This window comes from Dendrobates tinctorius, unplaced genomic scaffold, assembly GCF_039654945.1.
Source record: "Dendrobates tinctorius isolate UK_male_01 unplaced genomic scaffold, ASM3965494v1 ptg000032l, whole genome shotgun sequence".
Taxonomy (NCBI): Eukaryota; Metazoa; Chordata; class Amphibia; order Anura; family Dendrobatidae; genus Dendrobates; species Dendrobates tinctorius.
This window is the reverse complement of record NW_027361700.1, coordinates 27,641,562-27,667,494: the sequence shown is the minus strand read 5'-3', so window position 1 is coordinate 27,667,494 and position 25,933 is coordinate 27,641,562. Positions and strand designations below refer to the sequence as shown.

The window sequence follows — 25,933 nt, the reverse complement described above, 5'->3', positions numbered from 1 at the left end:
CACACATCCTCCATCCCATAGTCAACCATTATGACATCATGATGAGCGGCGGGGCTTGCAACCTATGATGACATCAGCGTCGCCATGGCAACCATTATGACATCATAATGAGGGGTGGGGCTTGATGCGCACACACTGTTTCCCCATTATGTAGATAGGGGCATTATGACATCATAATGAGGGGCGGGGCTTGACACGCACACACTTTTTCCCTATTATGTAGATAGGGGCAAAATTGTTTGATAATTTGGAACGTGCGGGGTTAAAATTTTGCCTCACAACATAGCTTAGGACGCTCTCGGGGTCCAGACGTGTGACTGTGCCAAATTTTGTGGCTGTAGCTGCGACGGTGCGGATGCCTATCCCGGACATACACACATACACACATACATACACACATACATACACAATTTGAGCTTTATATATTAGATGTCTGATAGGCCATAGAAAACGACCTCCTGTGTCTACATAGAGCTAAGAAGGATTAAGCTAGTCAGTTTTTAATTATGTGATGTAATATGTCTAAAAGAAAAGAGAAGAATTAACTAATTAACTGGATAGGTAAAATGAGCAATTGAAAGAATATATTGCTATATAATATGATGACTGCTATATATTAATAGTTTAAAAACCGTGATGGGAGTGCTTCTTTAATATGAGCAAAGACCCCTAAACACATTAGGATAAAGTGTGCCGAACCCTTTGATATTAGCAGTCTCAGCTTGCAGTCTAATGTGCATAGGGGCCTCATGAATCTCCCTTGAAAGATGATGTCAGGGGAGAGGAAGTTCCAGCATGTTGGATTTCCAACAGCTGATCATTTTGTTCTTTGAGTGATAAGCTGTCATCAGAGGAGTCTGGAAGTAGCTGTCATTCATAGAGTGCACAAGTTTGCTCAACCGAACAAAAAGAGTTGGGAGAGATCAATGTTAGATGACCGTTTGGCCGAAAGCTTAAGACTACAAAGAGCAGAGCAACACTTGACTATAGCCACCACATCTGCCCTCTATGTAGGGAAGGAAGTACAGAAGCCCTCTTCTGCCTAGATATGGGGATCATAAATGTGGCAGGCTACACAAAGTACACAATATCCTTATTGTCCTTTCAGCTGCCCATGCACCAATCATCTTTGACATGTCTGTGACCAGAAGGGCGGTATCAACACAGAATAGCATTGGAATCTACATATCTCCCCTGGCCACAGATTCTATAACCCTGATTTAAAGTAAAGGGTTCAGTTTAACAGTAAAAGAGCGTAGAAAAAGAAGGTTGCTTTCTTCCGGAAATAGGCTGCGTTTGGCACTGCATCATTAATCTGAATAGAGCTGATCTGCATCACCGGTCAGAGCCAATGGACACTGATTTGTATAAGATTAGCTAAATAATTCTGTTTTATAACAAAAACAGCTTAGCTCTTTTGCATAGGCTCTGTCCTGTTTTGCAATTCTGTCCCAATCCAGTGAACAGTGAAATACCAAACATGACCTATGGTCTATTGATGCTATTTTTGTAAAAACAGTCACATTAAAGACTTGATAGTAAAGAAATCCTAACTTCATCCTTAAACCAAACTTAGTAGGTATATAAGAGGTTGTGAGCCATGACAGCTGGTCAAAACCTTATTGATGTATGTGTTTGTTGAGCAAACGATAGTAACTTGCATTGACTTCTGTGTTTGCATTTGGTCACTTCCCTCGGAATTTCCATTTTAAGCAATACACAATGAAGGGCATAGCCTATGCCAAGCAGGAACGAAGCCAGATTTATGTAACTAGTATGGATGGTCACTTGTACAGATCTGTAGATATACAACAAAGTGTAATGACTTTTTAATGTCTGTGTATGAAACTGAAAACTAGGCTTGGACTTTATGGGATTCAAAGGTTTTATTTGCTCAGCTTTTCATGCCTCACTTATCAGCAGTTGAGGTATATTGCACTTTTATGGAGGAGGAGGAGCTGTAGTTCTTGGATATAAGGTGTTCCATGAACAGTAATTCTTTTCCAGGCTTCAGTCATTTCTCAAGTTCATTCACACTAACTGGCACGTCTAACCTCACCATGTCTTACAGCATAGTCGGCTACAAGAGATCAGGTTCTGTAGATAGAGCTCCAACATTTTCTGGAGGAAGCTATAGCAAATCTGTATCAAGATATGCCGGAAGTGTTTACGGCGGAGCTGGTGGGTATGGGACCAAAATCTCAACTGGTTCAGGTTTCGGTGGTTCCTTCGGTAGCAGTCTCCAGATTGCCACCAACAGTGATGTCCTCCTGGCTGGAAATGAGAAGGAAACGATGCAAAACCTGAACGATCGTCTTGCTACTTACCTGGATAAAGTACGATCCCTGGAGAGGGCCAATGGAGAGATAGAGCTGAGGATCAAGGAGTGGTACAGCAAAAACTCTGGCATTGTGGAGGCCGACTATAAAGATTATTACCAAACAATTGAACAGCTGAAGAACAAGGTGAGATATTAAAATTGTATATAATTAAATTTGTAGAATATATTAAAATGGATTAAATTATTCTAAGTTTGCTTAAAATGATCATTGAGACTCATTAAATGCAAACATGTACCACCCACTCACTTCTACGTACATGAACGACAAAATGTACATAGGGTGTAACAAAGGCTTCATGTCTGTCATGTTGACTTTGGCATAATGCTGTCAGTAGTTCCTGAGCAAACATCATTAATTATTACTCAAGTGATTTATCACTGAAAATGTAATAGGCATGTCAGCAACAGAATAAGGTTTAAAATATTACTGTAACTAGTAAAGATCTGCTCTGGAAAAAAAAGGGCCAGGTGGCTTATGGAAGGCTAGTATTAGAAAAGACAGTCTGTTATTTTTCCAGAAAGTGTGTCCTTCTTGTCCGTTGGCTGTGTCTGGTAATGCAGACACTTGAATTTTGTTCCATTGCCAACTACCTGATATCAACTGTTTTATATACCCGCTAAGTATGTCCGTAACCATCAATGGTATTTTTATGTAAGGAAATGGGTCAGATTTGTCTATATGGGCAACAGTTTTGCAGGCTATCCCAATAGCATGGTAGCACAATCAGAGTGAATATCTGCAATAAAAAGGGCAAGTATGCACTGAGGTTTTTGAGCGCTTACCTGAAACATATGTATCAATAATCACTTTAAAAAACTTTACGTACTCTTCCTGTTAAGTTTTATTGTAAATCCTCCTTTCTGTTAATATTTTCAGTGCTTTGAGTGTTTTTTTTTCACTTTCTGTTATTAAAAACGGCTGATGGAATAAGAGAAAGTGCAGGACACTTCTTCAAAGCGACTTCAGATGGAATCTGCTCCATTAAAGCTCCAAAAATGAAATCAGGGAGAAAAATCCCACACCAGAAAACCGAAAAATTTCTCAAAGAAGCATTTCTTCATGTGGTTTACACATGTGTTGCTTTTGACAACCTCAAAAAATTCTGAGCACACACAGTGTAATTGTGGTGGGTGTTAGATATCAGCCATAATACTGGAAATCATAGAAATCATAGAATCGTAGAGTTGGAAGGGACCTCCTGGGCCATCTGGTCCAACCCCCTGCTCAAAGCAGGATTCGCTAAATCATCCCAGTCAGATGTCTGTCCAGCCTCTGTTTGAAGACTTCCATTGAAGGAGAACTCACCACTTCTCGTGGCAGCCTGTTCCACTCATTGATCACTCTAACTGTCAAAAAGTTTTTTCTAATATCTAATCTGTGTCTCCTCCCATTCAGTTTCATCCCATTGCTTCTAGTCTTTCCTTGTGCAAATGAGAATAAAGTTGATCCTTCTACAATGTGACAGCCCTTTAGATATTTGTAGACAGCTATTAAGTCTCCTCTCAGTCTTCTCTTTTGCAAACTAAACATTCCCAAATCCTGCAACCTTTCCTCATAAGACAGGGTTTGCAGACCGGTCACCATTCTGGTCGCTCTTTTCTGAACTTGCTCCAGTTTGTTGATGTCTTTTTTAAAATGTGGTGCCCAAAACTGGACACAATATTCCAGATGAGGTCTGACCAAAGAGGAGTAGAGGGAAATAATGACTTCACGTGATCTAGACTGTATGCTTCTGTTAATACATCCTAGAATTGCATTTGCCTTTTTTGCTGCTGCATCACACTGTTGACTCATATTCAGTCTGTGATCTATTAGTATACCCAAGTCTTTTTCACATGTGCTGTCACTTAGCCCTTTTCCTCCCATTCTATATATGCTTTTTTCATTTTTATTGCCCAGATGTAGTACTTTGCAATATGGAAGATGAGGGTATTAAAGCTTATACAGTATATAATGAAGGCAATGTTTTGAGACATTAGCAGAGCTAAAGAAAAAGGTTCTCAGCCTCCAAGTAGGCTATTCAGCCATTACCTAGTTGGACCAAATGAGTCCTTACCAGCTTTAGGGCATCATATCTTGACCAAGCCAAATGCATGTGTGAGCTACATAATTCATGTGATTTAGGCTCTGTTTACCCTGGCATCACAGCTTCTTTTATAAAAGAAGCCATGTTGGATATTACAGACCCAATTGTCTCAGGATTTTAAGGATCTTGCCAAGTTATACTCTAAGAATATTTTCCCTTCAGTTAGCAGTAGACAGAATGAATCCAATGGTCATCAACATATGAATATACCTTCATTCACAGCAATATAATGTTATTTTTTCATCCCCGGGGGAAATTTTTTCCCAAAATGTTCTGAATTTTGAAGAAAGTATTCAGCCATATTTAGAGCCAAATAAAAATATTTCCCCATACCTAAGGCCTACCACCAACTATCTCTCAAGTTTTCACCTCACCTGGACCATGGCTACTAACTAATTAGTTGAACAAAAAATAGTATTACCTATGTCCCTTTTTTAACTGTACTATGCATAAATTACTAGGGGTTAATCTATGTTTTCCTCCTCTCCATCACCTTGGTCAAAGAATGTCCTTGAGTGATACTGGTCTCTGCAATTTCCCAAACTAGAGGTTCCGCCTTTGTATACGGCTGAAAGATTTTAGCAATGCATAGCAACATTTTATACAAAATCTGAGTGGGGGCAATTTACATTATCACACTAAACAAATATCGAAAATACCCATTAGGTGACATTAGGTCTAAGTCTTGGCACAGACCAGTGTTATAAATGACGAATTTTTGCTGTAATATTTGAGAACAATTATTTATTAGTCATAAACAGTTGGCTACGAGTAATATTTTCTAATCAGAACAGATTAGATGGTTATGACAGTCACACGACCCAAACGAAAGCAATCTGCCATAAAGCTTTACCAATAATATGGGTCATATTAATGCCTGGCTGTCACAAAAACTCCATTATGCTAGAATATGGGATTATATGATTTAGCAGATGAGAAAAGCAAAAGTACAGTACTGCACTACATTAGTAATTAAAGAATATATCTAGAATTACTCATCTCTTTACTGGTAGATCCCAAGCCTAATGTCACCAATAAAGGTGTCAACATTATGGGCAACTTCTTAAAAAGTTGAGAAAAATTACAGTTTTAGATTTTTAACATCTATGACCTATCATTGTATATACAGTGGGTGTAGAGCAACCAGAGACCTTTTTAATAGGGGTAGGCCCAATGCTCATAGGAGTGTCATAGCCCGTAATGTTTTTGACACACTATTATCCTTGTTGCTCCATCTGGTACTGCAGATCAGCTAAATTCTAGTGTATGGGTATAACTATGGCTAGAGATAACCGCTAAAAAGTATCCACACATTTGCTAACTTTTTTATTTTCGTTCATTAGGTTTATATAATAATTGAAGAGCTAAAAACTAGTTGGAAAATAATGAAATCTGTACCTTGCTGAATATTGAGAAGTCTTAAATATTCCTAGACAAGAAATGTTTATATACCTGATCAGTTTCGGACTAGAGTGCCAAGGGCCTACCAGTAACATCGGCTCTGGGGGCATGCTGTTCAGCTGCGTGGAATCATTATACACAAGTTTACCTCTGCTTCTACAAAGTGAACCAAGTGCCGCTTATACAGGGCGTGGCAGGGGCCGTTTCCTGCACAGTGACCCCCTGGGCGCCAGTCCGTGCCTGTACCCAACCTATACCAGAATATTGCACACTAACATTTTGGGTTCACCTTCATTACAGTCTACAGTTAAGGGCTCATTCAGAAATTCAACTTTTGTGTATGAGTGCTATTGGTGATTTTCATGGATAGTACTTGTACCTGTGATAGTCTGTGGGGCAATTCACTTGTCCAATTGTTTCTTCAGACCGAGGGGTCAGAGGAAAATCTTGGAGGAATGTATGACTTTGATCCGAGAGTCAGATCAAAATCGGCAATGCAATTCAATGGGTTACTGAAAATATTTTACCACACTCGGATGATATCAACTTTCATGGACTGTCAGAATGGAGAAGATGGATTACATTTTTTTTTTATTTCTCCACATACGTCTAGAATCATAGAATCATAGAATCATAGAATCGTAGAGTTGGAAGGGACCTCCTGGGCCATCTGGTCCAACCCCCTGCTCAAAGCAGGATTCGCTAAATCATCCCAGTCAGATGTCTGTCCAGCCTCTGTTTGAAGACTTCCATTGAAGGAGAACTCACCACTTCTCGTGGCAGCCTGTTCCACTCATTGATCACTCTAACTGTCAAAAAGTTTTTTCTAATATCTAATCTGTGTCTCCTCCCATTCAGTTTCATCCCATTGCTTCTAGTCTTTCCTTGTGCAAATGAGAATAAAGTTGATCCTTCTACAATGTGACAGCCCTTTAGATATTTGTAGACAGCTATTAAGTCTCCTCTCAGTCTTCTATTTTGCAAACTAAACATTCCCAAATCCTGCAACCTTTCCTCATAAGACAGGGTTTGCAGACCGGTCACCATTCTGGTCGCTCTTTTCTGAACTTGCTCCAGTTTGTTGATGTCTTTTTTAAAATGTGGTGCCCAAAACTGGACACAATATTCCAGATGAGGTCTGACCAAAGAGGAGTAGAGGGAAATAATGACTTCACGTGATCTAGACTGTATGCTTCTGTTAATACATCCTAGAATTGCATTTGCCTTTTTTGCTGCTGCATCACACTGTTGACTCATATTCAGTCTGTGATCTATTAGTATACCCAAGTCTTTTTCACATGTGCTGTCACTTAGCCCTATTCCTCCCATTCTATATATGCTTTTTCCATTTTTATTGCCCAGATGTAGTACTTTGCATTTCTCCCTGTTAAAAACCATTCTGTTAGTTGCTGCCCACTTCTCCAGTTTATTTAAATCTTTTTGAATCCTCTCTCTCTCTTCTCTAGTATTAGCTATCCCTCCTAGCTTTGTGTCATCAGCAAATTTAATCAGTTTACCCTCAATTCCTTCATCTAAATCGTTGATAAAGATGTTGAACAATACAGGGCCCAGGACAGAGCCCTGTGGTACCCCACTTGAGACATTCTTCCAACTGGATGTGCAGCCATTTACGACCACTCTTTGGGTCCGATCACTAAGCCAGTTATGAATCCACCTAACAGTTGCCTTGTCCATTCCATACTTAATCATTTTTTCAATAAGGATTGTATGAGAGACTTTGTCAAATGCTTTGCTGAAGTCAAGATATACTATATCTACAGCATTTCCTTGATCCAACCAATCAGTGATACCGTCATAGAAGGAAATTAAGTTAGTCTGACATGACTTATTAGTTACAAACCCATGCTGACTCTGTTTAATCACTTCATTCTTATCCAGGTATTGACATACATGTTGTTTAATAATTTGTTCAAAGATCTTTCCTGGTATAGAAGTCAGACTCACCGGCCTATAGTTACCTGGGTCCACCTTCTTCCCCTTTTTGAAGATAGGAACAACATTTGCTCTTCTCCAGTCTTCTGGCACTTCTCCTGTTCTCCAAGAATTTTCAAAGATTATAGAGAGGGGTTCAAAAATTTCTTCTGCTATCTCCTTCAGTACTCTGGGGTGTAATTCATCTGGACCTGGAGACTTGAATTCATTTAGGCTAGCTAAGTGTTTCCTCACTATCTTTCTGTTTATAGATATCCTGGATTCTTCTATTCCCTTAATAGGACAGTGAATAACAGTTGATGTTACATTTCCTTTCTGAGAGAAAACAGATGCAAAATAGGAATTTAAAAGTTCAGCCTTCTCAACATCCTGTCTTACCATTTCATCATTTTCATCCTGTAAAAATCCTATAGCATCTTTGACTTTTCTTTTACTTTTGACATATCCCCAAAATCCTTTATTATTGCTTTTGACATCTCTTGCAAGCCTCAATTCATTTTCAGCTTTAGATAATCTGATTTGTGCCCTGCAGGTTCTGCAGACAGCATTATATTCTTCTTTAGATATGCCTCCCTCTTTCCATTTTATAAACATTTTTTTCTTCCTTTTTAGCATGTGCTTAAGTTCTGTGTTCATCCATCCTGGTTTCCTTAACTGCTTCCTATTCTTCCCTCTTTTCGGAATTGTTAACAACTGTGCTTTGAGAATTTCATTTTTCAAGATTTCCCATCCTTCCTGGACATTTTTGTCTTTAAGGATATCCAGCCATTGGATCCCTCCAATTCTCTTTCTGAATCCCTTAAAATCTGCCTTTCTGAAATCTAACCTTGACGTCTGAGTCTTCACAGGTCTTCCGCCTCTAGTTATCCAAAATTCTAAAATAGCATGGTCGCTACCTCCTAGGGTCCCAGCCACTTTTACCTCCTCAACCATTTCCTCCCTGTTTATAAGGATTAGATCCAAGGTAGCAGTTCCCCTTGTTTTCTCCCTTACCTTTTGGAAGATAAAGTTGTCAGCAAGAGAGGATAAGAATTTCCTTGACCTGTTAGTTTTGCCTGAGAGAGATTCCCAACAAATGTCTGGATAGTTGAAATCTCCCATGACAACTATGTCATATTTTTTGGAGAACTTGGCCATTTGATGCATAAGGAGTTCATCCATATCTTCAGCTTGCACAGGCGGCCTGTAGTAAATGCCTACAATGGTGTCCTTTCCATTGTTCTGTCCTTGTATTCTTACCCAAACAGTTTCCACAGAACTCCCAGTCTCTGAAGCTTCAATCTCTGTGCAGATATACGCGTTTCTAACATACAATGCGACACCCCCTCCTCGTTTATCAAGTCTGTTTCTAATTTGGATGACACTTGTACCGCACTCTGATCAAACTCTTATCTTCTCATACATGAAAAAATCGGACGTCTGAATGAGCCCTAATTCACTCTGTTTGCAATATTTATTTTTCCACTACAATCTGTTTATATGTGTTTGCCTCTTGTCTCTTAGTTCGCGTCTGTGTGCTGGGTTTAGGGCTTCTAGATGTTTGTTTGTTTTTTTTACCTGATTCATCATTTCGAACTTTTCAAAAGAGGCTCAAATTTTGTTGCAAATGTACTCCAGTACGTCCATTAGAATAATATAATATATATAGACAGGTATGGACTGGGGCTGAAATTCAGTCATGGCATTTGAAATCACACAGGCCCATATTTTCCCCGTCCCCATGAACCAGATGGGATATATTACTAATATTGCCCTGGATGGAGGAAAGGAAGATTTTCTTCAAGATCAATATTTCTACTGATAAACGTAGCCTGCTGGGGTAAGTGAGAGAGTCAGCAACTTTGTGCTCCATCACAACTCTTACAGTATGGGTATATTGAGAAAACCGATTCTGTTAACAACATAGGAGGCAAGGCAACCCATGACCAGACAGGCCCTTCTGGCATTTGCCATAATTGCCAAATGGCCCGTCCGGCCCTGTATATACTGTAGACATTACTCCAGTGGAGGGACTATTTTTGTGTCTTTTTTGAAAAGTTCTAAATGATAGATCAGGTAAAAACATCTAAGAAACAACAAAAACAGGCTAACTTTATATATATATATATATATATATATATATATATATATATATATATATATATAAAAGTGGTAAAAAGTGTTGCACAATTAAACGTGTGACTTTTGGCACTAAAATGTTTCAAAAATGGTTAGAGACAAACAAAAAATACCTTTTTTTGCCCTCGCGCAATTCATGAATTGTGTGTGCCATTTTGATGAATTTATAGCAAAACATATCAGCGAAAACCACAAGACAAAAAAAAGAAGTGACTTAAGAAAGTGATGAATTTGGTTTTCTATCCTTTCACACAAATTAGTTGCAATATGGATTCTGATACATACTCTCCCAGAGGTGTTACCTGGATGAAATATATTTGTGAGTAAATCATGACCTATGTCCCTGAACACCTGGGAGTTCCACCCTCTTCTTCAATCTTCTGTAGCCTTATATGGTTAGTAAAGCTACTGATGAAGTCACCTGCTCTGTATAACTAACCATCCACACCTATATAAACCTTTGACCCAGAATAGTGTAGACCGGGGCATGGCACGCTTATCTTAATATACATGCTCTTAGCTAGAAACTATGCAATGCAGACCTTGAGACATTCAACACCATTAGATCAATTTTATGTATGTTTTATTCCAACATGGAAACTTATTACTTTCACACAACTTGCACTTCGATCTATCTACTAAACCAGTCATTGCTACAAACTACCACATAGGCTAGTAATGCTGAAGCTCTTTCCAATAAATGTTCTTAAGTCATATACATTTAACTCTCCAGAAAGGACGCCGTCTTTGAGTAAACAAGCACCTTTATATAGACCAGATTTCCAATAACAGACACTATATCATTTGGCCACTGATTACCTTCATTAAGAATAATCATTAATAATAATGATGAAGGTCCCATTAAATGGTGGACCTACATAACATCTAGAGCATTTGGATTCATTTCATGGTCATAAAATTTTCAGAATTTACTGTGTCTTTTACGGTTTCAGACTGAGCTTTGAGTTGAGTATGACTCTCCTTAAGGACACCAGTCGAGTATGTGGAGTAATGCTATATGGGAAAAACATGCAAATTACCACTCTTCTGAAAGGAAACTGCCTCACTGGTGCCACCTATGAATAGCTACCTACATAGATGACACCAGTAAGAGAATATTGGACTGAAAAACTAATTCATTTTAATAATGTGGATTTGTACATAAAATCTCAGGAATCCCCCCATAATTTGGTGCTAAGTATAGATATCAGCACAATACAGTGTGTAGACATCATCCTCCTCAATAATGGAAACAAGATCAGGACCACCAAGACATCGATACTAAGGGTGCTTTGACATTGCATTTCTGCCCCGTTCAGTTGCCCTGTCGGAGTTTCAGTCTACTACGTCTGAGTGTCCGCCTCTTGTAGGTGTACATTTCCGAAAATGAAGCAAGTCAGAGTGCACGTTCACTCTGCCATCACCATTATAGTCTATAGCCCCATTGGCGCACACATCTTAACCCTGTTTTGCTGGGGGTTTGGATGTAACCTTCGACAGGGCCACTGAACGGGTGCAATGTGCAATTGAGAACGCAATATGAAAGCACTGTAAGCAAGACATGCTTTATTATATTGGGTTCTACTAATGTCCTTCCAGTTTAGTGACTTTCTGTTTTTAGTAATCATTCTTTATAGCGATATAAAGAGAATAAAGAAGAATGCCCATACAAAGAGATCACCTAAAATGAGTCACTGTTTATTTATTCATGTACAGACAAAAATACACCACATGGTAAAAACAATGAAAATGTATTTATATTGGCTATTGCTCATTTTTACTGATACTGAGCTCCAAATCCAGTACACAACCCTAGAGATTATTCAGTTCTTACTGTATACAGTTTTTATTTTTGGTTCAATATATAATCCTTATGCATTAAGCTCCTAAGCTCCCACTAGTGGTGGCTGCAGGGAAAAATAATTTTGACATTAATTTTATAGGAAAAATTAGCTGGGTCGATATTCACATTAAATGCTTAACACATGATGCTTGTGTCCTCCAGAAAAGGAAAGCTACACCAGTTGCAGCCCTGACTTATTTTATTATTAAGCATTGCTTATACAGTATAGTGCTATCTTATTCCACAGCGCTTTACATACATCATCACTGTCCTCAATGGGGCTCACAATCTGGATCCCCTATCAGTATGTCTTTGCAGTGTGGGAGGAAACCCACGCAAACACGAGGAGAACATACAATCTCCTTGCAGATGTTGTCCTTGGTGGGATTTGAAGCCAGGACCCCAGCGCTGCAAAGCTGCAGTGCTAACCACTGAGCCATCATGCTGCCTTACATAAGAAATGAATGGTTACGTCAATGGCATTCCGTTTTCAACATGTTTTTGCATATACAATATGTGGAAATAATTCCCTGATGACTATGGTATTTTCCCATATAGAATGACATGGTATAGGAGCATCACTACATGAGTAACACCGGGCGGATATACAGCACTTTGATATGTGATCAAACACAGTCAAATAACAAGAAAGCAGAATTCAAAGTGCGGAGCGATTAAGGGAGGGAACCGTCTAAGTGAAAAGATCATTGTTTGAGGAAACCTTTCAGCCGGAGGAAAATTAGAGAAATATTATCGCACCCGTCTACATCACACCTGCCACAAATAGCTCAATGAGAGAGTAACAATGCATCATTGTCAGTAGCCGCTCGGTTTTATTTCCATACATCATCTGTGTCGTAATTAGGCGTCTGCCAATATATTCAATATTACACAAATATTTATTTTTGGCAGCGGTTGTCTTCATATTGCCTCTGCGCTTTCCAATGCACTTTCTCCAGCTTCATCAATTTACACCTGACACCATGTTTTAGGATGCTATTTCTTGGCAGACTTTCTGGCCTTGATTAACGAAACTGTTCTGAGAAGTTGTAAGGGATTATAATTAATTAAGTCTACAGAAGCACAATTATACATAAAGAATGCAAACAGTAGTTGTCTTCGTGTGTGTTGCTATCATTCTCTTCTAGTAAGAGGTTGGGCATGATTACGAGAGATTTTTTCACAAACAGCGCACCACTTTTGTGAGCTGGCCACCCCTCATCCAAGTAGCTATATAGGTAGAGAAAAGTAGAACAGCAGGCTGGCTGGCCTCAATTGTAGAATTAATATAAAATTCCAGACCAAGCAAAAGAATATCTCTGTATTTCTCATTCATTACAAGCAACGTTTCAGGTGACTAGACCCTTCATCAGACTGTACAAAATACAAAATAGATAGTGAGTATATATATATATATATATATATATATATATATATATATATATGTGTGTGTGTGTGTGTGTGTGTGTGTAAATCAGCAAAAAAACAAATTAAATTAAAAAAATATATTATAACTTATAATCAAAATCAGTATCGTAGCTCATACAAATGCTTTACTGGGATGTAGGAAGTAGAACAAGATACTTGGGCAGGATGGCAATAAAAATGTAAATTTACAAGTTGCAGAGTAAAGAGGTAATGAGCTCCTAAAGAATACAAACCTCAGGCGCACAAGGAAAAAGGATTATGAATGGATGTGCAGGTAATGAAAAGTGTCATGGAGATTTAGCATTTCTACTAGTTTGCTAACAGATTTATTAAAACTAGGGAAATTAGGATAAAATATGTATTCCAGGTTGCTTCTAAAGGTCACGAGTGTCCTGTTGAGAAGGTACTGAGAGTGCTGTCCTTTGCATTATGAACCTGTGGATTAAAGGCATAAATTAGTAATTTTGCACTAACAAACTGCCTATAACATTGAGACCTCTACAACTGAAAGCATCCTAATGATCAGCCAAGCCTCCATCAAATGCTGCTCACTGGAGATTTCTGCAACCACAACTGGCCATAGCTTTTATCTCCAGCGACATCTAGAATAGTAAAGTAGTATTACATGGCACCTATTCTTATAGATTACCAACCATATTACAAGAAGGGCCAGGGGCTGCCAGAGAGCCAGACCCTTCCAATGTGCCTGCTTCTTCCTTCCCAACACTTCATAAAATGGAGCAGAGTCAGGCGGACATCATACTCTTTATATAGAAGGGCGTCCTAAGTGGTGGATCCTCCCCAACAATGTCCATTTGCCCTAACATGTAATATGGTTGGATATTGTCTTCAAGAGTTAATCCATTTGAGTGTCATCAAAGGAGGAATTCCATTTGAATTTACAAATCTAGCTACATTTTGTTAATCACTTGACTCAACACAACTATATATAACATCAAGAGTCTACTTCTGGGTAATATGACTCATTGTCTCTCATTACATCATTAAAAGTTGTGATTTGCTATATTTGACCAAACCCAAGTGTCGACAATGTTCAAGAAAAATGTTATGGCTACAAGAAAATGACTGTTTTGTGTTCTTCTAGATACTGACTGCTACCTTGGACAATGCTCGAGTTTTGTTGCAGATCGACAATGCTAAATTGGCAGCTGATGACTTCAGACTCAAGTAAGGAAATCTTTTCTTCTTCTGATGAAATTGTGCTAGCTGCAGCTTAAACAGGTTTTCCTTTGGGAGTTTTGGCCTCCTCAATCATTATTCTAATGGGTGACATAGTCAGGAAGTTATGGAAACAGCTTGGTAGGCATGTTTTCCATGCATTTGACTCCCACAAATCAGACACGCTGACCAACACTTGTTCAGCCGGCACTTATTCCTTCTGACCCACCTGTACACAAGTACTTTGAAGTTGAGTGCCCATACATATCTTAATACAGGAAAGATATATATCTTTGTACCGTGTTAGCCAGTAGATAGAAGAATATTTAGAATTGAGAGTCCTCAATGGTTGATACCTTTTAATGGCTAACTGAAAAGATGGTAACAAGTTGCAAGCTTTCGAGACTACGCAGGTCTCTTCATCAGGCTAGACTAATACAAAATCTGAAGGATAACATATTTATACAAAAGACAGCGCAGAAATAACCCAATAGCTAAGACAAGTGCATCTACAAAAAGATGCCCGATTACAATCCATATTTCCAGACCCCCCACTGCTGTATTTTAGGCAGCCCCCAAATTTAAGAAGCATAACAGTCAGAAGCTCCCTGTCCTCTCCAACAGCTGCAGGAACCTTTCCTTGCAACCAGAAAAAATGTAAAACCTGTCCATTTATAATGACCACGGACAAGATAAAGATCCCCAACTCACATCAGGACTACAAGATCCCAGGTACTTTGACCTGCATTACATCTAATGTGGTGTACTTAATTATTTGTACTAAATGTCCAACTGGGGGTCTGTATGTGGGGCAGACAGGGCAAAAACTGAGAACAAGGATGAATTCTCATCGTCACACAATAAGAGAAAAAAGAATGGATCTACCTGTGGCAAAACATTTTTGTATCCCTGGCCATAGCATGATGGACATTAAATTACTTGCATTAAAAGGTAACTTCAAGTCTCAGAGAGAAAGAAGAATCTCAGAGTACAAATATATGAAAACTTTCCAAACATTCAGTGCAGGAATGAATGTGTCGCATGGATTTATGTCGTTTTACATCAATTAAGGAATTTGCACTTTAGACCTTCTGGGGTCATCACAACACAGAACCAGACAGAGGGCAATAAAACCTTCACACTGCTTATCTATGAACTGTTCCAATATTTATGCTTATCACTCCCCCATAATGACTATTCCACTTCACATCACTTATCTTAGCTATTGGGTTATTTCTGTGCTGTCTCTTGTATAAATATGTTATCTTTCAGATTTTGTATTAGTCTAGCCTGATGAAGAGACCTGCGTAGTCTCGAAAGCTTGCAACTTGTTACCGTCTTTTCAGTTAGCCATTCAAAGGTATCAACCACTGAGGACTCTCAATTCTAAATATTCTTCATACATATCTTATGAATGGAGTAAGTAAGTATTCTGTTGCCAGATTATACCCTATGATATCAGCCATTGAGAAAAAGTAAGGCCACCTCCATAATTAAAACGTAAAGTGCTGCGGAATATGTTGGCACTATAGAAATAAAAATTATTATTACTAATCGATGGTGGGCTTGTCCTAACTAAATCGAAAGGTTAAACTACTTTGCATGCGCTTCTTAAGGCACACAGAAGTTCCTCTATTTGCCTCTACTTACAGTCAGAAGCATACAAAAGTATGAACCCATAACAGGTTGTTGGCACCATATGATGTATCTGTACAACACATTAATCCATTAGTGAAGAAATGTCCAAGATGTGATGTTACATCTAACCCTACAGAATTCAGCACATTATAGCTAAAAACATAAATATAATCATTATTCTAAAGATGATGGTAATTACACAAAACTAAAAATGCCTGCCAAATCATGAGCTCAACAAGCCATAAATAAATAATGAGGAGCCTAGTCCAACAAATGGTTGCCTAATTACAGCGTACAACAAAGGTCAGATTACACTACAGCTGACACCTGAAGTTCCAGCTCACCTTATGTCACCGGTTAAAGTCTCAGCCATTCCATGCCCCAATGAAGCAATCTAATCTTAAAAATAAAGGAAAACACCTATAAAGTACTCAGGACAATCAGCTGATGGTGTGGCTTATTTGCTTGATGTATTAAAGTCACCTAAACCAGTGGCTACTTCCCACTTTATGCACAGATCAGCCTTTGTTCTATCAGTTCATCGTAGAGCAAACCAACAAATATGTCTTTCAAAGAGTGAATCCATTTATCTTCCAATGGTGTTAACTTGCCAGCAGCCCTCTATACATGTAACTGCTCAGCTTGACCAAATGTGCAGGTATTTTTAATAAAAAGAGGGGGTTAAGACGCTGTCAGATCCAGTGTTGAAATCCAAGGTTGCTTTTATTCTTCCTCAAATTTATCCATTGTGGCTAAGTAAGGAGGCTCCTAAACATCTTAGATAGAAGCCCGGTCCAATAAAAATCAGGAGGTTCATCTTCCTTTGTTCTAATGTTTATTAACACCTTTTTGTTTTGCTTACTATGTATATGAATTATGTCATGGTAGAATTTCTGTCTGCCTTTGCCGACTAGCTAACCATCTGTATATAGTTATAACTTTGTAGGTTCTCCACAAAAACCCAAAGCTATAACCTTGTCATGTAAGTAAGATAGCCTATAATCAAATTTGGAATGCAGCCTTAATCCACCATGGTCAATCAAGAGAACTTAAGTTCAAGACATGAAAAGGCTATGATCATTATGGTCTTTTTTTCTGAAGTCCTTCTCCCATTTTCTTAACATCCTGGTGCTCAAATCCTACATGTGTAACAGTTTGAGCTTCTCCCTCTCCCCTCAGCATTCTGATGCCTCAATATTTTCAGCATCAGTAGATTGGGAATCTCCAACTACCCATCCTGGTAAGTTTCAGTTATGTTGGGTGCTGATGGGCCCCTTCAGGTGTCAAACATCATAAAAGCTGCTAATTTAACATTCAACTACACACTAAAGTGTGATGTTAATGACTGTTTTGTTTAGCCTATAATTTTTTTTAACTATAGTTTTTTTTTTTACCTATCAATGCATTGTAGGTTTGAAACTGAACAGGCTCTGAGATATGGGGTGGAAAAAGATATAATGGGACTCCGTAAAGTCATTGATGACCTCAGTTTGACCAGAGCTGACCTTGAACTTCAGATTGAAGCTCTGCAAGAAGAACTGGCCTATCTCAAGAAGAACCATGAAGAAGTAAGCTGATAGTTGTTAAACCCATTTGGCACCTTTGACATCACTGTATTTGGCACCATGTGTAACATATGAATTGTATGCACTACACTATCAGGCATGGGTGTCTGTGTGTGAACTTGGGCAACACATGGGTTCTGTGAGCTATAAAGTTCCGTAGGCATTGCACAACTTACCATCAGCACACACCATGACCTTCATACATGACTTTAAGTAGTCATAACACAATCTTTGTATAAGCTGCTTGATTTTTTGCATATTCTGAAGTAATATCATCTAATATAACATGTTTTTTGGCATTCAGGAGGTTTTAGTACTCCGCAAGCAAGTTGGTGGAACAGTAAACGTTGAAGTGGATGCAGCACCTCCTGTGGATCTGGCCAAGATATTGGCTGACATGAGAGTCCAATGTGAAACTGTAGTGGAAAAGATAAGGAACGAGGCAAAGGAACAATATGAAAGCAAGGTAAGTTTATGAACAAAACACAATAAGTCATTAATACCGTAAGAGGGCGTAAGCATAAAAAGAAAAAAACAATTTCGGCTTGTTCTTGCCATAATGTGGACAAAAGGATTCTCCTATAGACTAAGACTCAACATATTCCGAAGAGTTCATAAACTACTCAAGGACAAATACTTTGCTGAATGGGGTCTGTCACATTTTTTTTAATCAATTTTTTTTTCCTAGATGTATAAGTAGTGTGTGCAACCACTATTTCAATAAATAGTAACCTAAACTGGATTGATGACAGATGAGGCATCAGAATAGGTTACTGTAGTGGATCCAAGTATTTTATGGCAGCTTCTTCTATGCACACTGGCAATTATCAATATTCAGCTCATAATAAATTAGAATGAGCAGTTACTTAATATAAATTATTCCCAGCAGGTGTGAGACAATTAGCCATATGGACTTCATATGCTGAATGAGGAACAGGTCCTAGAAGATGAGAACATGAAGAAGTTTTGTAAATTTTGCTTTTACTCTGTTTTACTGAATTTGCAACAAATTTACAATAGTTTACCACTCTCCACCAACTCTCGTTGTGACTAATTGCCCAAAGTCTGAATGAAGGTGGGCCCATTTATTATCTGGGCACCGTATGAACAGCAATTCCCATTACATAGTAACATAGTATTTAAGGTTGAAGGGAGACTTTAAGCCCATCTAGTTCAACCCATAGCCTAACATATTGATCCAGAGTAAGGCAAAAAAAAAGAACCCATGCAGCAAACAGCAAGCTCCACATTGGGGAAAAAAATTCCTTCCCAACTCCACATACGGCAATCAGACTAGCTCCCTCGATCAACGCCCTATCAAGTAATCTAGTATATATACCCTTTAACATTATATTTTTCAAGAAAGGCATCCAGTCCCTTCTTAAATTTTAATAGTGAATCACTCATTACAACATCATACAGCAGAGAGATCCATAGTCTCACTGCTCTTACAGTAAAGAATCCGCGTCTGTGAGTATGCTTAAACCTTCTTTCCTCCAGACATAGAGGATGCCCCCTTGTCCCCATCACAGGTCTAAGAGTAAAAAGATCATTAGAAAGGTCTTTGTACTGTCCCCGCATATATTTATACATTGCAATAAGATCACCCCTAAGCCTTCGTTTTTCCAAACTAAATAACCCCAAGTGTAATAACCTGTCTTGGTATTGCAGACCCCCCAGTGCTCTAATAACCTTGGTCGCTCTTCTCTGCACCCACTCTAGTTCAGCTTTGTCTTTCTTATACACCGGAGACCATGAACTGTACACAGTATTCTAAGTGTGGTCGCACTAGTGACTTATATTGAGGTAAAATTATATTCTCCTCATGAGCATCTATTCCTCTTTTAATGCATCCCATTATTTTATTTGCTTTTCAGCAGCTGCCTGACACTGGCCACTAAATGTGAGTTTGTCGTCCACCCATACACCCAGGTCTTTTTCAGTGACAGTTTTGCCCAGTGTTCTACAATTAAGCACATAATTATACATCTTATTTGCTCTACCCAAGTGCATGACCTTACATTTATCCCCATTAAAGCTCATTTGCCATTTATCAGCCCAAGCTTCTAGTTTACATAAATACTCCTGTAATATAAAATTGTCCTCCTCTGTATTGATTACCATGCAGAATTTAGTGTCATCTGCAAATATTGAAATTCTACTCTCTATGCCCCCTACAAGGTCATTAATAAATATGTTAAAAAGAAGTGGGCCCAGTACTGACCCCTGTGGTACCCCACTGCTAACCGTGACCCAGCCTGAGTGTGCTCCATTAATAACCTCCTTTTGTTTCCTATCCCTGAGCCAGCTCATAACCCACTTACACATATTTTCCACTATCCCCACTGTTTTCGTTTTATGTATCAACCTTTTGCGTGGCACCGTATCAAAAGCTTTTGAAAAGTCCATGTATATCACGTCCACTGCATTTCCTTGGTCCAGTCCGGAACTTACCTCTTCATAGAAGATTATCAGATTAGTCTGACAGGAACGGTCTCTCGTAAACCCATGTTGATATTGGGTTATGAGGTTGTTCTTCTTCAGATACTCCAGTATGGCATCTCTTAGAAAACCCTCCTGGATTTTACCCACAGTAGAGGTTAAGCTCACTGGCCTATAATTTCCAAGTTCAGTTTTTGTCTCCTTTTTGAATATTGGCACCACATTTGCTATACGGACCCGGTTATTACGGAATCTTTTAAGATGAAAAATAATGGTCTATCAATGACTACTTAATTCCTGCAGTGCTCAGGGGTTGTATCCCATGGTAGTTACTTTACATTTACATCCTACTTCACCCATATCTGTTTGGAATTACTGTAGTGTTTACACAAAGTAAGATATCCTATCTGGGTCTATATAGTTTGAGGAGGTGGGGGGATGGAGAGGTAACCCCTTATGGACACTAGGGAAAACATCCACTACTAACACTAGTGGAAAACATCTGGAAATCCATTCTTAAATATAAAAAATAAACAAATTAATACTGAGGCTACTCACAAGGCAAATTTTCAACACTAATATTTTCTTGAGTTATTTTACATTTTTTATCTTTGGCTGAATCCTGTATATTCTCTCTCGTTTACTTTCCACATTTGTCACACTGGTGTATAGTATGATGAAGCTTCTAGTTTATTTCTAGATTGTTTGCTAAAAACAATAAAGTTTATGTGACCAAGCAGGTCCTCTTGTCCTCAGTGGCTACAGCTCGTCCACAGAGAACACTGGACCTAGGGACAGAGGCACCATCTGAATACAGGAGGACAGATCCATGTTTCCTATCAACTTTATCCAGGATGTATTGTCGAGAATTTTTCTACCACCTCTCTTATGTGCATTGTTTTTTTGCTTCTTTTTAGATAGAAACTGTAAACGTTCAGATAGTAACGGAAACGAATGAGCTGGAGAATTCCAAGGTCATAATTAAAGAGTTGAAACGCAGTTTACAAAGTCTGGAAATCGAGTATCAAGCGGAACTGAGCACGGTATGGATTGCAGCATTTATGATTCTCAGTTGATCCAATATCTGAATGGTCACATATATATGGTTGGATATTTCTTCAAATCGTTTAGCTTTTTTTAACATTATTCAGTTTGTAGCCAAGTCTCTTGTCCTCTCTGCTATGTAATGTCATTTTGATATTTGAGATTCAGGATTTGCAACTTCTTTCAGAGTCTCTGTTAGGGTAAAAGTACTTGACGTACGGCTGATGATTGGCTAAGCGAACATTAAAAGGATGTTGCAGATCATCTCATTTGTCAGCTGATCACATCTTTTAAGCGGACCTAAAAATCCTCACTGACTAGCAGCCCAATCTCGTGTGTGAACAGGGATGTGTTAACAAGAATTTGCAAATTGTATGGGGATGGCTTTTGTAGCAATTGTCTATTTCTATGCAGCTTGCACATGCAGATGATTAGTGGCTTGCGAAAGTATTCACCGCTCTTGTATTTTCTATCTATTTCGTTTCATTGCAACCTGTTTAAATATTTTTGAGTTCCGATTTTATGTGAGATGCATCAGCACTAAATAGTCTAAGATGGTAACGTGAAGTGAGAAAAATATAGGAATAAATTACATTTATGGGATGAAATAACTAAAAATTGTCATGTGCATATCTATTCACCCTTTTGCTATGAAGCCCCTAAAAATGTCTGGTGCAAGCAATTACCTTCATTACTTACATACATAGTGAAATGTAGTTCACTGGAGTTGGTGTTTATGGAAAAGTGGGCAGAAAAATTGTAAGGCCTGTTGTGAGTTTGCCGAAAGACGTGGGAGACTCTCTAAATGTATGGAGGAAGGTGCTGTAGTCAGATGAGACCAAAATTGAACTTTTTGGCCTCCAAGTTACTGTAAATGCTATGTCTGGCGCCAAACCAACACAGCTCATCACTCCAAGAACATCATCCCCACAGTGAAATGTGGTGATGGCAGCATTATGCTCTGGGGATTTTTTTCGGCAGCAGGAACAACAAAAATGGTTTGAAGCGAGGGGAGGATGGATGGTGTGAAATACAGGGATATTCTCAAGCAAAACCTGTTTCAGTCTGTCAGTGATCTGAGATTGGGATGGAAGTTCACCTTCCAACAAGACAATGACCCAAGGCAAACTATTAAAACAACGCTCGAGTGGTTTAAGGGTAAATGGGTAAATGTTTTGGAGTGGCCTAGTCAATGCCCAGACCTTAATCCAATGGAGAATCTGTGGTCAGACTTGAAGATTGCTGTTCACCAGAGGAAACCATCTAGGTTGAAGGAGCTGGAGCAGTTTTGCTTAGAGGAATGAGCAAAAATCCCAGTGTCAAGATGTGGAAAGCTCATAGAGACAGATACAAAGCGACTTGCAGCTGTATTTGCAACAAAAAAGAAGCTTTATAATGTACTGACTTTAGGGGGTGAATAGTTATGCACACTGAAGTTTTCAGTTATTTTGTACTATTTTTTATTTGCTTCACAATAACAACAACAAAGAAAACCAAATGTTCACAGTTGTAGTCATGTTCTCTACCTGATCTGATCCAAACCTTCAAAAAACCCCTGTGAAATTCCAGGTTGTGAGGTAATAAAACATGAAAAATGCAAAGGGAGGTGAATACTTTTGCAAGCCACTGCATTGGTAATGAACTGTATCAGTGCTTGTTATATTAATGATTAGGTCAGGATATAAAGGCCTCCATAGACATTAGACTAAAATCTGCCAAGCTCAATGAAATTCACCAACATGTGAAGATCGGAGGAGAAGAATCCAGTTGTTAGAACTTCAATGACCAATCCTTTTTTTCAACTGGGTGATACGCTGCTGACAGTCATTTAGGAGCTCTCTCAAAGAGAACACAAGAAAGTTACACCAAAACAAGCATTCTTGTATGGGGGAGCCAAGAGGATGTAATGAACAGAGAAATTGGCCATTCTTTCAGCTAGCCTGTTGTGGTGCCCAGCATACACCTTGTAAGACAGAACAAGGGTGGAAGTCCTTTGTTCTTGACAATAGTGCATGTCCCATTCATCAAATAGTTATGGCATGTCATAAATGTTTAAGATGGCAAACAACAATCCTATGTAGTCATGTTGTTGTTAGGACAATTTCTTTTCGAAAAGCCTATCTCTTTCTGGACCGAATTTTTAAAAAATTAATCGCTACTGAAATTAAAATCTTTTGGCTTTCCATTATTAAAATCTGTTATCTTCCTTCTACAGAAAAATGCTCTAAGTGACACACTTCAAAGCATTAATGCTCAGTATGCTGCTAAGCTGTCCCATATACAGGAAAGGATCAGCAGTATTGAAGCTCAGTTGCTACAGATCCGGTCAGACATAGGACGCCAATCTCATGAGTATGAGCTTCTTCTGAACATCAAGATCCGCCTGGAAATGGAGATCGCCACTTACCGTCGTCTGCTTGAGGGAGAGGAAGTGTCGTGAGTTATAATTGTTAAACTTTAGTGTTGAAATTCATCCAATGTCATGTAATGAATGATAGGAAAGTTTACAACCAGCATATGGTTCCCATGAGTCTAGAGCTGGTTTCTCAATATCTTGAATTTTACATACTGAATGGTACCAGAACATCACAAAAATACATCTGAAAAACCAGAATAATATTACATGTCTTTTTCATATTTTTTTTTAGCATCATGACGTTGGAGGAAGAAGAGAGACAAAGAGGTAATAAATAATACAAATATCTTTACCAAGAAACAACTTAAAGACTGCAGAGAACGGTGGGAGGGGAGCATATTAAAATAAAATACAATGAAGATTTATATTAGAAAGATTATAAAGGTTGGGGGATGACTCCTTTGCTGAGAATTAGGAGTCTCAAATCCTCATTCTCTGTTGGAGAGCAAGACGGGCAAGCAATGTCTCTTTCTATAGAGCTGAATGGGATTGCCTGAAACAGCTGCAAACATATTTGGCTTTTTCCCAAGTCCTGACACCAGATCAAAAGCGGGCAGTTTTTGCTCTTATTTTATTACTGCTGCTTTGCCAATTATTACATTTCTATATCTTGGAGAAGTCCATGTTTGGGGGTGCATGAAGAGAATGTGTTTGGTACGGATCCTGAACTTTACTGTTGGGGTCCGGTCATCACTACTTGTAGGTAATTATAATTCGCATATTTACCTTTAACTATGTTTTTCCTTCCAGAGCTCCTCAGAAGCCGAAAAATTAAGACAATTGTAGAAGAGGTGATTGACGGGAAGGTGGTGGCTACTGAAGTTAGGGAGGTTGAAGAAAAGCTACCAAGTATAAAGCAATGAGAAGAATTACTTCTCTCCTAATAAACATGTCTTTACTTGTTGAGGATTTCCAATAAATAGATAAAAACATTCTAAACAAGTCTCAAGTAATTTTGCACTGGTAAAAACTGAACATTGCAGTTCTCAAAAAAGTGCTTTGAAATAGATTGAGTTGTGAAACTAAAAAAAAATATTTCATGATTGTCACTAAGGATATAAAACTATAGTACCCAGGGACTTGAATCCAGGATGTAAAGGCTTGTAGACCACACTAAGCACCAGGATTGGCCCAATAAACTATTAGGCACTAAGATTTGAGTCACTAAGCCTTTGGAGGATTTCTTGGAAAGCCCATCTATGTGAAAGAAGCTTATCGGCAGTAACAGACACAATCCTGCTGAAAATACATTGCTCAAACACCACTGAACCAACAATAGTGTGAAATCCTGGGAGCCCTCCTTAATGACTGAACACAAAGGTTTGGGTACAAAATCTTTAGACACCTGCTAGTGAAAATGCCATGTTTGAGCTCCAAAGAAGCTGGTACTATCAATACAAGCAGGAACTACCTGCAGTGGTCAACTAATGATGTTATGCCAACACAAATCAGGATCAGCTGCAATGTGATGCATAAACCAGCAGTAAGTTTTCAATTTCCTGGCAGCACCAACACCTAGCCATTTCGCCGAGCTCTGGGCAATAAATGAAACTCCTAAACAGAGGACATTTTTTTTATTCAAGGGCACTTATTCAATATACCGTATATACTCGAGTATAAGTCGATCCGAGTATAAGTCGACCCCCCTAATTTTGCCACAAAAAACTGGGAGAACTTATTGACTAGAGTATAAGTCTAGGGTGGGAAATGCTCCATAGATTATTCCCCCATATGGTGTCCTCAGAAGAAGCTCCATAGATTGTTCCCCCATATGCTGCCCCACAAGAAGCTCCATAGATTGTTCCCTCATATGCTGCCCCCATAAATAGCTCCATAGATTGTTCCCTCATATGCTGCCCCCATGCTGCTGCTGCATGTAAAAATAAAAAAAATGACATACTCACCTCTCCGTCGCTGGGTGTCAGATTCTCACCTGTCTTGCGTCCATGGCTGCTCACCGCTATCTGCCACGTCATCAGTCAGTGACGTTCAGACTGCAGGGGGCGCGGCGCGCACTAACCACGTCACCGCGCCCTCTGCTGTCTGAAGTCACTGACCGATGACAGACAGCAGCAAGCAGCCATGGACGCAGGACAGGTGAGTATCGCTATACTTACCCGTCCTGACGCTGTCGCTTGAGTCCCCAGCTTCTCCACGCTCTCTCTTCCTGCATTCAGCGGTCTTGTGATACCGCTCATTAATATGCGCATATTCATGAGTTTTAATGAGCGGCACCACGTGACCGCTGAAGGCAGGAAGAGAGGGCACGGGGAGAAGCTGGGGGCTCAAGAGACAGCGTCAGGGCGGGTAAGTATGACCTGACACCCCCGCCCCCCCTCCCCCTCTGACCCCCTTTGTATATGACTCGAATATAAGACGAGAGGGGGACTTTCAGCCCAATTTTTTGGGCTGAAAATCTCGACTTATATTCGAGTATATACGGTAATTAGACCATACAACTGCTATGTGTCCCTTGGA

The 25,933-nt window shown here is 39.1% G+C and overlaps 1 protein-coding gene across 1 annotated transcript; it reads left to right on the top strand.

The window, feature by feature from the left end:
* Positions 1–1,965: 1,965 nt before the first annotated feature.
* LOC141086532 (keratin, type I cytoskeletal 19-like) lies at positions 1,966–24,397 on the top strand. Its single transcript, XM_073572670.1, has 8 exons — positions 1,966–2,465; positions 14,277–14,359; positions 17,400–17,556; positions 17,858–18,019; positions 20,913–21,038; positions 23,255–23,475; positions 23,688–23,722; positions 24,206–24,397. The coding sequence occupies exons 1-8, from the start codon at positions 1,986–1,988 to the stop codon at positions 24,316–24,318; spliced, it is 1,377 nt and encodes a 458-aa protein (XP_073428771.1). The 5' UTR covers positions 1,966–1,985; the 3' UTR covers positions 24,319–24,397.
* The last annotated feature ends 1,536 nt before the right edge of the window (positions 24,398–25,933 follow it).

Coding starts and splice junctions, on each gene's coding strand:
- LOC141086532 (XM_073572670.1), top strand. CDS start 1,986: ATGAACAGTAATTCTTTTCCAGGCTTCAGTCATTTCTCAAGTTCATTC. Junction 17,557..17,857: donor TCAAGAAGAACCATGAAGAA/GTAAGCTGATAG, acceptor TTTGGCATTCAG/GAGGTTTTAGTACTCCGCAA. Junction 23,476..23,687: donor CTTGAGGGAGAGGAAGTGTC/GTGAGTTATAAT, acceptor ATTTTTTTTTAG/CATCATGACGTTGGAGGAAG.